The sequence below is a fragment of the Phyllobates terribilis genome, unplaced genomic scaffold (genome assembly GCF_046119375.1).
Source record: "Phyllobates terribilis strain yellow unplaced genomic scaffold, ASM4611937v1 Scaffold_5__5_contigs__length_657084704, whole genome shotgun sequence".
Classification (NCBI taxonomy): domain Eukaryota; kingdom Metazoa; phylum Chordata; class Amphibia; order Anura; family Dendrobatidae; genus Phyllobates; species Phyllobates terribilis.
This window is the reverse complement of record NW_027362765.1, coordinates 250650742-250663776: the sequence shown is the minus strand read 5'-3', so window position 1 is coordinate 250663776 and position 13035 is coordinate 250650742. Positions and strand designations below refer to the sequence as shown.

General features: G+C 44.1%; 1 protein-coding gene across 1 annotated transcript; it reads left to right on the top strand.

The window, feature by feature from the left end:
* The first annotated feature begins 677 nt into the window (after window positions 1-677).
* Window positions 678-6016, top strand: LOC141271535 (avidin-related protein 4/5-like). The gene is made up of 4 exons (XM_073681590.1): window positions 678-743; window positions 2869-3082; window positions 3404-3518; window positions 5959-6016. Exons 1-4 carry the CDS (start codon window positions 678-680, stop codon window positions 6014-6016), a joined length of 453 nt encoding a protein of 150 aa, XP_073537691.1.
* The last annotated feature ends 7019 nt before the right edge of the window (window positions 6017-13035 follow it).

Sequence of the window (13035 nt, the reverse complement as noted above, 5' to 3'; positions counted from 1 at the left end):
CCATTGACTTCTATTGTAAAGTAAGAAGCAGTTTCATAGTGGAAAATGCCTGAAGAGTTGACAGGAGGTCACTTTGTTTAAACATTTGCAGAAGCCAATTATAAATTATCAAAAACCTGAACATATGAACAGCAAGTCGTTCTTCAATAGCAATGAGTAGGAACAGTCATTTTGTGAAGGATTTTTCAGACATTTTTTTTTAAGCAGACCCGTTCCAGGAGACTCCTCAAAAACAACTTTTTCAGGTGGACTTGGCCTGGAACTCACCTGAAAAAGCGCAAAAAACATAAAAACCTATGAACATATACACAATATCAAATGAACGTTGATGTTACTACCTGGCGTGTGAATAACAGGAGCTGGTTTTGGTTTACACATACTGAGGTAAAATACTGACCAAATACTGAACATGTGAACGTGGTCTTAATTTTTTGTCACTGTACAATTCCATTCACTTCTATAGTGCCGTGATGTACAGCTGCAAAGATGGAACTTTGGTCATACACCATTTGCCATGGCCAAATTCACAGTGTAGCCCTAGCATTACTACCAATAGACTTTCCATTCAGTGATAAAACAGCTGCGGATTGATCATTTGTTAATCAATCAGCTTCACTCTTTATAAGGCGTCACCTTAACTCTAGTACAGGCTGTGTGCTTGACTAGAAAGTATAATGATGGGTGTAGGTGGACAGGGATTAGTGCTGGTTATTTTTATGGTCACCAGTTACTACAATGATGTGGTAAGTTTCTAATGCCTCATCTGAAAGCTTTATTTGCTGAAGTGAAGGAATTGCTGAATACCTTCACCCACAGAACTGCTTTAGGGCTGAATTGCAGGTCACACCACAAGGTTTTTTCTCTTGTATCTTATTAATTTAATTTGTCTTCTCTATTTGTCAGTCTCTGATTATTGCAATTGCTTTTGTGACTCTTGCACAATGGGGAAAACAACCAATGTGTTAATTCAGCTGAAAAACTTTGTTACTCCAATAACATAGATATAATATATATATATATATATATAATATATTTCCGTAAACTAGAAGGGCACTGGCTGTGGCTACTCCTATACAAAAACAAATGACATGTACAACTAGCTATATTTCCTTGTGAGCAAGACAACTCTCCTGTCTTGTAGTAGGGCACCCATAGACTTCTAATTGGGCTCCAATGTATCTCTGTATATAGAATATCTGATTTTATATGGAGACAAACCGGTTTTTATCTGTAATGCCCAAAAGTTGTAGTGTATGTGCCTTTCAGATGTAGCAGAGCTGGCAGGTATCTTAAAGGGTTTATATCTGCACAAAGTGACGTACCGTATTTATGTTCTGCCATTAGGAGGTTAAAGAGAACCTGTTAAGTGTGGCCATAATGGCCTGTCATACTGACTTAGTGGATACTTGTAGTGAGAATCAATATTCTGGTTCTTTATTTCACCTGAGCAGTTCTAGTGCAATAGCCTCTTTGTGCATCGGGGCGGTACTGTGGGTATGGTCTTTGGCTCTACCATTGCCCCTCTGCATTTGTACGAACCCCCCTGCTGCAGACGACACTTGCACACCTTCATGTCCCGGAGTTCTCCAGAAAAAATGGCTCATGCTTGGATTAACCTTACAGACTATAGAAAAATGGTGGCGCATGCGCACATTGAGATCCCAATCTGAACACAAGCTGCCTCAATGCCGTTTTTTTGGAGAACGCTGGGACATGACAGTGTGATATTTAAAAAGGAGGCTGATACAAATGTGAAGGGGCAATGGCAGAGCCAAAGACCCTACCCACAGTCCCGCCCCAATGCATGAAGAGGCTATTGCACCAAAACTCCTAAGGCTATGTGCCCACGTTGCGGAAAATTTGCGCTTCACTTCCACATGTCCTTTCCCGGAAAAAACGCATGTGGAATTTCACATGTTTTTCGTGTGTTTTGCACATGCGGAATTGCCTTGCATTTTTTTTTATTGCATTGCAAAGGCAATTCTGCATGTGGAAACGCAAAATTAACTGACATGCTGCGGATTTTTGTGAGCATCAAAAACTCTGCGGAAAAATCTGCAGCATGGGCATAGAACTTGCAGATTCTCATTGGGAACCATGGGGTGCGGAATTTCTGCATCAAATAAGCTTGTAAAACGCTATGTGGGCACATAGCCTAAGGTGAATTAAACAAGAACCAGGCTACCGATCCCTCCACCCCCCCCCCCCCCCACGGGTATCCATTAAATCAGTATGACCGGGCCATTACAGCCATAATTTTACTTTAATAAGTTAAATAGTGATGCAATTGTCTTTGAGGGTTACTGTAGCTGTTCTGCTGTCCATAGTTGGAGATGTGTCACATGGTTAAACCATATAATCTGGTTCTGGGCCTAGCAGTGAAGGGAATGAGACTTTTTACATAGTGAGTCTTCCTGGAGAAGCTGAGGGAGCAGATAGTTGCCATAGCTTCTATATATGCAGACTGTACTGTGATAAGGATTGTGCAGACAGTGAAGCTCTGGAATCATTGCACCTGATGTGTATCTGCATTACTATTCTGGATAGTAACTGTGATTGCTGCATAGGAATTGATGAAGTCTGTCCAAGCCTCATTAATCTGGATCTACCTGTAACCTTGCAACAAGTAAATGTCAACTGCCCCCTGTGGCCTCCCTGTTTCCTGGACTTTTTGGAGTGCACCACACTACTAGGAAACACAGGTTCATTAAGTGCACCCTTGCATCTCAAACTTTGTCAGTGCCATTGTGGAGTTGGGGTGCACTCTTGAATACAATGTTGCTGGGATGTTAACATGCTCTTATTGTGTGAACTGTAAGTCTTCACTATAGCAGGCATGATGTGACCTTGCATGATTTTCTATGCCAGCAGGGAGCTAGCTGTAATGTGACTGGAGTCTGGGTGAATACCCTGGGATCAGTTCTTAAGCTCTCAGCAGAAGGATCACAACTTAAAGGCTCCCTGCACTCTTCAGTTGAGCTCTATCCAGGTGCAGCCGGTGATCTAATGACTGGTAAGCTGATTGGGCTCATAGGACACGGAGATCAACCAACCTTCACAATGTCCATAACGTGGAAAGAAGGTGAGACATCTATCTAATCTGTTTTTATATGAAGGGCCAAACTTTTACAAATTTGTCTGAAGATGCTAGCTAGCTAAGTCACTTATGCACCTTTCTCTAAACTTGGAAAATGCAGACAGATTTGCTCTATTGTCCATCAATGTTGCTCACCTAGTGTCTAAGTCTGTTTTGTGACTAGTCATGACTCGTACTTGCCAACAGTAAGGAATAGACTTGATGGCTGTGCTATAATGCTAGCTCTAAATAAGACTCCATGCTTTTCTAGAATATATGGATAATACTTGTATGCTTCTGAATTTAACTGTTAACTTGTTGCTGCAGGCTCAGTCACTGCTTGGGTTGGCCAGTGTTTCCAGATGTCAGATTGCCCAGTCCTGAAAACTATGTGGTTGTTGCGATCAAAGGCCACAGTAGAAGATGATTGGAAGGCAACCAGGTAAATGGCACTGTCCACAGCAATAAAATTAAGTCATAATGCTGTTGATTATGATTGCAGAGCTCTGTCTGGGGGAATTGTCATATACAGTGTCTGAACTCTGCCATGTGAAACATCATGGCTATTCACAATACTTAACAAATCCTAGATGTCAACACTTAAGGGCAGTCCAGAGCCAGGGAAAAAATTGCCCTCCCTTCACACTTTAAAAAAAAAAAGTGTAGTAAATTTAAGAGCAAAAAAACAGGTGAGCATTTCATAGAATTGACCAAAAAGTTGCCAGAAATAGAAGCTAACTTTTTTTTTTTTTTTTTTATTTGACTAAATTGGTTTATTAATGAGATACACTTTAAAATTAATTTTACTTGGTCGCTGTGGTTCTCTGCATTGTCCTAAATAAACTTGGCTCCTGTGCATCACTTACTCCTTTATCCACTTTTCAAAAAGTTTGTATTGCTGGTCAGTGTTCAGTATCAATTTCAAGATTATATGGCTGTAATGGCTATTTTTAAATGGCCGTTAGTGTTAATTGTTAGTAAGATTGATGCCCATACATCTTGTACAGCATTCTGCTGAATGTGTGTTTAGCCCATAGCTGGTCTTTCCAACCTCACAATACACATGTAATCTTGGTTCAGATGAGCATACATTTTTCTCCCCAGGGAAAAATGCAAGCTGCTGCCAGACACATCTGGAGGTGACTTGAAGCCCTCCCATCAAGTTCTATCCTTAATATATTGCAGTCATCATATTATATGCCACTGTGTATTTACAATTGCTCATTTTGCCTTTTGAACCAATAATTCAGTTTTTATTAGATCTATGACATCACATGATTAAAAACTGAATCATTCTATGGAGAAACAAAGTGTTTTTCCCTGTATGAGTCATTTATTTTGTCATGCTTTTCCTATATAGCACTTTACATACATTTTCTACTCTGTCCCCATTGGGGCTCACAATCTAAATTCCCCTATAGGCATGTGTTTGGAGTGTGGGAGGAAATATGAGTACCTGAAGGAAACCCACACAAACACAGGAGAACATGCAAATCCTATGTAGATGGTGGGATTTGAACCTAGGACCCCAGCGCTGCAAAGCAACTGCGTTGCCAGACTCATCAGTCACTGCAAAAGTCAATGGCAGGGGGGAGGAGAGGAGCAGCTGTGTTGGGAGATGAAAAGGAATGATTTTTGTAGGGACAGGAGACTGTTTCTGCAATGAGAAGAATTAGCTGGGTAGAAAGCCAAAATAAGCAAGTACAGTGACATATAATATGATTACAATATATTAAGAGGATAAACTTTGATGGGCGTTCTCCTTTGAACAAAAAAAAGATCGGGTGTTAATTCATTGCCTGTCCTCCCTCAGTTGATGGAAGATGTTGGACTATATATTTTGATGGTACATTGTCCACTTTTCTCTACCGGATCTGCTTTGTTTTGCCATGGCACCTGCTGCTATGATGGCATTGTCCTAGAACGCTCTTTTCCACTAATGTCTGTCTTCTTGAATCTAAACCATATTGTTTTTAAAGGGTTGCCCAGATTTTTAGAAAGTCTGCTTTGTTCCTAATCGGCCCCACTTTTTTTTTTTTTTCTCCCTTCCATTTAATGTTTAACTTGGCTAGTAATTTGAGGCTCTTAAAGTAATTTTCACTTTTTTTTTTCTTTTTTTTTTTTTCAGGATTGGTGAAGATGCATTTCATCCACAGGAATGTCTTGTTTAATAAAAAAAATAATAATAAAATAAACATTGCTTAGACCATGGTTCTTCAAGTTTGTCTTTTTTTTTCCCCCACCCCCTTATTGTAGAACAACCTTTTGTTAACAGGAACTGCAATATTCTAACAACTTCATGGCAAACTTTTCTGATGCTACAAGGCAAGTAATGGGAGAACAATCATGAGTTCTAATCACAATGATCTTGAGTGACAAAACTATAGCTTCCAATCTAATAATATGAAAATGCTAGAGCTGAGCAGGGTCAAGTCTAAACTTGTGATTCAAATAATGCCATACTTTACAGCACACTGCAGAACACTCCAGAGGTCACTGCTGGCTCCAGAAGCTATGCTGGCTCCATTCACAAGTGAAAAGACCACTGCAGCAATTGGGTTACTAGAAGATAAAGACATAGCTGATATGCTCTTCTAGTCATCTGAGCATTGCAGGGCTGGAAGCAGGTATTTTAGTGCTCCCTCAACCCCCAACCAAAGGATTGGGTCAGACTACAGTTTTAGGTGGTTTTGGTGCTGTTCTTGTACTACTGATTTCTCTGGTAATGTATTCATCACCAAACCTTCTCAGTACATGAATACATCACCAGAACCACAATTAGTGCATGACTACATCACCAAGCTTAGTACAGCGATCAAATCAATTGTAATGTCAAATCAGCCTTGTATACAATTGTATCGCATGATCTTGTACATCCTTAGGAGATGCTGGGAGTTAATAGCCATCAGACTGCAGACCCTACAGAAACCACAGTACTAATGAGATTTGGTCAGTATCAAACTTTACATCCAGGTACCTTTTATAGATTACATCTTCTCTGAAGTCTGTCTTTTCATCTCTATCTTGTCCAGATGCCATGATAGATTTTCTCTAATATCCCCCCATGACAGCATACTGGAGGATATAACCCCACCCTAATAGGGACAGGAAATATGAAGAGGTTTAAATACCCCTCCTACATCCTCCCTCCAGTGTTATTTCCAGTCCCTATCAGGGATGAAGAGGTCATCCCCGGTATGCTGGGCTGGTGACAGGCACTGGGGGAAAGCTGCTAGCCAGGCAGCGAAGGATCGAGCGGTCTTTACCTCTCCTCCTCAGGGTGCTGCTCCCATATCCTCCGGATTCGGGACCCCCTCCTGCAGTCTGCGCTCTTGGGCAAGGTCTGCAGGATCTTCTGACCGGAGGCCTCTCTGAGCTCTCCGGTCCATCTACTTCTCCTCTCCCACGCTGGATGTGCGGGCGACGCCGGCTCCAGGATGTGGAGCGCACGCCGCAGCTCCAGAAGTGACGCTGGGCGGTGGATGATGTCACTTCCGGCAATTTTGCGTTCGACTAGAACTGTTCGCCAATCTCAAATTCGAGCTGTTTTGGGCGGTGTTCGAGTTGTTCGACGAACCCGAACGATTTGCAAAAAATTCGGCTGTTCGAGGTTATGTTCGATAACTGTTCGTGCACCAAAAGCGTGTCCTGCATGTCTGGTGCTATTTAGAGCACCAATCATGCAGGGATTGTCTGCCACTCACTGTAATGCCACAGCCATGGTGGTTGTGGCATTACAGTGATTGCCCAAATCGATGGGAACAGTGCCAACAGTGAAACATGAAAAGCCGGCAATTCAGCAGCGGCATACACCGGTACCCGACAATTTAGAACCGAAAGAATAGAGCTTCACACATAGATTAGATAGATATAAACATGTCAGCCACATATATACGAAGTACAGTGAAAGTGCTGCTTACTGTACTTGTCATTTAGCGTAAAGGATTTATCAAAAAAAATAATAGTGTTTTCATGCACCGTCTCTTTAAAAAAGCCGGCCGGCAATTCAGCAGCGGTACCCGACAATTTAGAATAGAAGGAATAGAGAATCACACATAGATTAGATAGAAACATGTCAGTCACATATATATGAAGTACAGTGACAGTGTTGGTTACTGTACTTGTCATTTAGTATTAAAATAAAGGATTTATTAAAAAAATTGGCGTGGGGTTCCCCTTAATTTTAGGCTCTAGCGGAGGTTAAGCAGACAGCTGGGGCAGATGTTTGAAGCCTGGGAAGGGGGTAATACCCACGGAGCTTCCCAGGCTACTAATATCAGCCCCCAGCTGAATACATAGCCTTTACTAGCTATTAAAATGGGGGACCCCCCAAAAAAATGACATGGGGTCCCCCCTAATTTAATAGCTAGCAAAGGCTAGGCAGACAGCTGGGGGCTGATATTAATAGCCCAGGAAGGGAGCCATGAATATTGGCCCCCTCCCAGGCTAGAAACACCAGCCGTCAGCCGCCCCAGAAATGGCGCATTCATAGGATGCGCCAATTCTGGCACTTAGCCTCGCTCTTCCACGCTGCCCTGGTGCGGTGGCAGGGGGTAATAAGGCTGGGGTTGATGTCAGCTTATAATGCCAGCTGACATCAAGCCCAGGTTAGTAATGGAGAGGCGTCTATAAGACACCCCCATTACTAACCCCATAGTGAAAGTTAAAAAAAACACAAACACCCAGAATAAAGTCCTTTAATTGAAATAAAGACACAATTCTTTATTGTTCTAAATTAAACCATACTTACCATCACGCCCATTCCAGCTGAAGCCAACGATCTCCTGCAATAAAAGAAAAATAATAAAGCAACCTCATCCTTACCTTTCCATGGTTCCCACGACAGCTTCAGCTCTGCTACATCGAGATGACAGGCTGGACCGCAGCAGAACGCCGCCATCCAGCCTGTCATCCCGCAGACACTGAGAAGAGCAGGCTTGCTTGCGCTCTGCAGTGTCTGGCTGTGACGGCATAAAGATGAGACGAGTTCATGTCCAATGAACTCGGCGCACCTCATGCACGTCACTTACAGCGTGGGAGAATTCTCACGCTGAAGCGCTGAGTGCAGGAGAATTTTCCCACGCTGTCAGTGAGGTGCATGAGGTGAGCTGAGTTCATTGGACATGAACTCGGCTCATCTGGATGCCGTCACAGCGAGACACTGAGGAGCGCAAACATGCCTGCTCTTCTCAGTGTCTGCGGCATGACAGGCTGGATGACAGCATTCTGCTGCGGTCCAGCCTGTCATCTCAATGTAGCAGAGCTGAAGCTGTCGTGGGAACCATGGAAAGGTAAGGATGAGGTTGGTTTATTTTTCTTTTATTGCAGGAGATCGTTGGCTTCAGCTGGAATGGGCGTGATGGTAAGTATAGTTTAATTTAGAACAATAAAGAATTGTGTGTTTATTTCAATTAAAGGACTTTATTCTGGGTGTTGTGTTTTTTTTAAATACTTTACTAGAAATTCATGGCGGTCATGTCTAATACTGGCGTGACCCCATGAATTTTGGGCTTGGGGCCAGCTGATAATACCAAGCTGGCCCTAACCCCTTTATTACCCAGTGAGCCACCGCACCAGGGCCCTGGATGAGTTGGGTACAGCGCCAGAAGATGGCGCTTCTATGAACGCGCCATTTTCCGGGGTGGCTGCGGACTGCAATTTGCAGCGGGGGGGGGGGGGCCCAGAAAGCTTGGGTCTCCCTGCGCTGCAGATTCCAGCCCCCAGCTGCCTAGTTGTACCTGGCTGGACACAAAAATAGGGCGAAGCCCCACGTATTTTTTTTTTAATTATTTCATGAAATTCATGAAATAATTAAGAAAAAAAGGCCTTCCCTATATTGTTGTGTCCGGCCAGGTACAAATAGGCAGCTGGTGGTTGGGGGCAGCCCATTCCTGCCTGCTGTACCTGGCTGGACACAAATATAGTGCGAAGCCCCACTTGAATTTTTTTAAATTATTTCAGGAAATTCATGAAATAATTAAAAAAAAAAATTGACATGGGGCTTCGCACTATATTTGTGTCCAGTCAGGTGCAGCAGGCAGGAACGGGCTGCCCCCAACCACCAGCTGCCTATTTGTACCTGGCCGGACACAACAATATAGGGAAGCCCTTTTTTTCTTAATTATTTCATGAAATAATTTAAAGAAAATTGACGTGGGGCTTCGCCCTGTTTTTGTGTCCAGCCAGGTACAACTATGCAGCTGGGGGCTGCAATCCGCAGCGCAGGGAGGCCCAAGCTTTCTGGGCCACCCCCGCTGCAAATTGCAGTCCGCAGGCACCCCGGAAAATGGCGCGTTCATAGAAGTGCCATCTTCTGGCGCTGTACCCAACTCATCCAGGGCCCTGATGCGGTGGCTCACTGGGTAATAAAGGGGTTAGGGCCAGCTTGGCATTATCAGCTGGCCCTAAGCCCAAAATTCATGGGGTCACGCCAATATTAGACATGACCACCATGAATTTCTAGTAAAGTATTTAAAAAAAACACAACACCCAGAAAAAAGTCCTTTAATTCAAATAAACACACAATTCTTTATTGTTCTAAATTAAACCATACTTACCATCACACCCATTCCAGCTGAAGCCAACGATCTCCTGAAATAAAAGAAAAATAATAAAGCAACATCATCCTTACCTTTCCGTGGTTCCCATGACAGCTTCAGCTCTGCTACATCGAGATGACAGGCTGGACCGCAGCAGAACGCTGCCATCCAGCCTGTCATCCCGCAGACACTGAGAAGCGCAGGCTTGCTTGCGCTCCACAGTGTCTCTCTGTGAGGGCATCCAGATAAGCCGAGTTAATGTCCAATGAACTCGGCTCACCTCATGTACGTCACTGACAGCGTGGGAAAATTCTCCTGCACTCAGCGCTTCAGCGTGGGAGAATTCTCACACTGAAGCGCTGAGTGCAGGAGAATTCCCCCACGCTGTCAGTGACGTGCAGGAGGTGAGCTGAGTTCATTGGACATGAGCTAACCTTATGCACGTCACTGACAGCGTGGGAAAATTCTCCTGCACTCAGCGCTTCAGCGTGGGAGAATTCTCACGCTGAAGCGCTGAGTGCAGGAGAATTCTCCCACGCTGTCAGTGACGTGCAGGAGGTGAGCTGAGTTCATTGGACATGAGCTCACCTTATGCACGTCACTGACAGCGTGGGAGAATTCTCCTGCACTCAGCGCTTCAGCGTGAGAATTTTCCCACGCTGTCAGTGACGTGCATGAGGTGCGCCGAGTTCATTGGACATGAACTCGTCTCATCTTTATGCCGTCACAGCCAGACACTGCAGAGCGCAAGCAAGCCTGCGCTTCTCAGTGTCTGCGGGATGACAGGCTGGATGGCGGCGTTCTGCTGCGGTCCAGCCTGTCATCTCGATGTAGCAGAGCTGAAGCTGTCGTGGGAACCATGGAAAGGTAAGGATGAGGTTGCTTTATTATTTTTCTTTTATTGCAGGAGATCGTTGGCTTCAGCTGGAATGGGCGTGATGGTAAGTATGGTTTAATTTAGAACAATAAAGGATTGTGTCTTTATTTCAATTAAAGGACTTTATTCTGGGTGTTTGTGTTTTCTTTTAACTTTGACTATGGGGTTAGTAATGGGGGTGTCTTATAGACGCCTCTCCATTACTAACCTGGGCTTGATGTCAGCTGGCATTATAAGCTGACATCAACCCCAGCCCTATTACCCCCTGCCACCGCTACAGGGCAGCGTGGAAGAGCGAGGCTAAGTGCCAGAATTGGCGCATCCTATGAATGCGCCATTTCTGGGGCGGCTGACGGCTGGTGTTTCTAGCCTGGGAGGGGGCCAATATTCATGGCACCCTTCCTGGGCTATTAATATCAGCCCCCAGCTGTCTGCCTAGCCTTTGCTAGCTATTAAATTAGGGGAGACCCCACGTCATTTTTTTTGGGGGGTCCCCCATTTTAATAGCTAGTAAAGGCTATGTATTCAGCTGGGGGCTCATATTAGTAGCCTGGGAAGCTCCGTGGGTATTACCCCCTTCCCAGGCTTCAAACATCTGCCCCAGCTGTCTGCTTAACCTCCGCTAGAGACTAAAATTAAGGGGAACCCCACGCCAATTTTTTTTAATAATAAATCCTTTATTTTAATACTAAATGACAAGTACAGTAACCAACACTATCACTGTACTTCATATATATGTGACTGACATGTTTCTATCTATGTAATCTATGTGTGAAGCTCTATTCTGTCTGTTATAAATTGTCGGGTACAGATGCTGAATTGCCGGCCGGCTTTTTAAAGAGACGGTGCATGAAAACACTATTATTTTTTTTAATAAATCCTTTACACTAAATGACAAGTACAGTAAGCAACATTGTCACTGTACTTCATATATATGTGACTGACATGTTTCTATCTATCTAATCTATGTGTGAAGCTCTATTCTGTCTGTTATAAATTGTCGGATACCGCTGCTGAATTGCCGGCCGGCTTTTTTAAAGAGACAGTGCATGAAAACACTATTATATTTTTTAATAAATCCTTTACACTAAATGACAAGTACAGTAAGCAACACTGTCACTGTACTTCATATATATGTGACTGACATGTTTCTATCTATCTAATCTATGTGTGAGGCTCTATTCCTTTTTGTCTAAATTGTCGGGTACCGGTGTATGCCGCTGCTGAATTGCCGGCCGGCTTTTTTAAAGAAAGCGTCTTCTGAGCAGTTTGTCAGCTTTTGGACACCTTTGAAGGTGTTTTCTATGTGTTTCTATGTGTTTTTGTTTGCCTGCCATTGGTTTTAACGGTGTTCGACGGTGTTCTAAGGTGTTCGACGAACAGTTCGACGAACATCCCGGTGTTCGACGAACCGAACCGAACCCGAACACTACTGGGGTGGCTCAACACTACTGTGGACCACATCAAAAAGCTATGTGGGGGGGGGGGGGAGCGGTAATGCTGCCGGTGATCAGAAGTCTTCACCTGGAAACCGGTGGATGAGCCCTCTAAACAGGGAGGCGCTGGTCCTGTCGCCCATAAAAGGAGCCCTGGACAGGAAGACTTCTACAAGTAGGACAAAACCATGTCTGTTGAAGCTTCTCACTCTGCATCTGTAGAGCCCAGCGCCGGTCTGGTCCCAGTAAGTATGGCATTGGTAATCCATCTCCCAGATGCAAGAAATAGTGATTATAGCTCCCCTCTCTTGTATGGGGACAAGGAACCTGCATCTGGAGAAAGTTAAACTGTCACACAGATGTCCCATCTGTACAAAAAAAAAACCCACTATCATCCTCCCATAGAAAGCCCCTATTCAAGGACGGTACGGAGAAGATTATCCGGCAGGAACAACCTTCCTTAATGGAGGAGATCAAATCCTCCTTAGCTTCGGTCACTCTCCCTATGCCCTCACCTAGTGAGGGTTCTACATCTACTCCCTCAGCAGCCAAGAAGAGGAAGATTAGCCCGCCAGAGGGAGGGGAGGAAGACTTTCAAGAGGAGATATAGCTCAGTTCACATTCCTCTGGAAGATCTTCCAAGTCCAACCCCTGATAACTCCCAAGGAGAGAGATATTACTTTCCATCAGATAGCTTGGAGGAACTCCTCATGGCAGTAAGGAGAACTATGGAGGTCGAGGAAGAAAAAGTGCCCCAAACTGTACAAGATCAGATGTTTGGGGGGCTATGTTCCAGGAAAAAAATGGTGTTCCCTATACACCAGAGTATTAGGGACTTAGAGTGGGAATCTCCAGAAAAGAGATTAAATACCCCTACGGAGTTAAGGGATAGATTTCCTGTAGACAATGAGACTGCAGAATGCTGGTCTGAAGTCCCAAGAGTGGATATCCAAATTGCACGAGTAGCAAAGAAAACCACACTGCCCTTTGAAGATTCCTCTCAATTAAAAGACCCCTTGGAGCGCTAAATGGAGGGACTACTCAGAAAATCCTAGGAGACCTCGGCAACACTATTAAGCACCAACGCAGTCTTTACGGGCGTAGCTC

Coding starts and splice junctions, on each gene's coding strand:
- LOC141271535 (XM_073681590.1), top strand. CDS start 678: ATGGGTGTAGGTGGACAGGGATTAGTGCTGGTTATTTTTATGGTCACC. Junction 744..2,868: donor CCAGTTACTACAATGATGTG/GTAAGTTTCTAA, acceptor TTTCTATGCCAG/CAGGGAGCTAGCTGTAATGT. Junction 3,519..5,958: donor GATGATTGGAAGGCAACCAG/GTAAATGGCACT, acceptor GTACATCCTTAG/GAGATGCTGGGAGTTAATAG.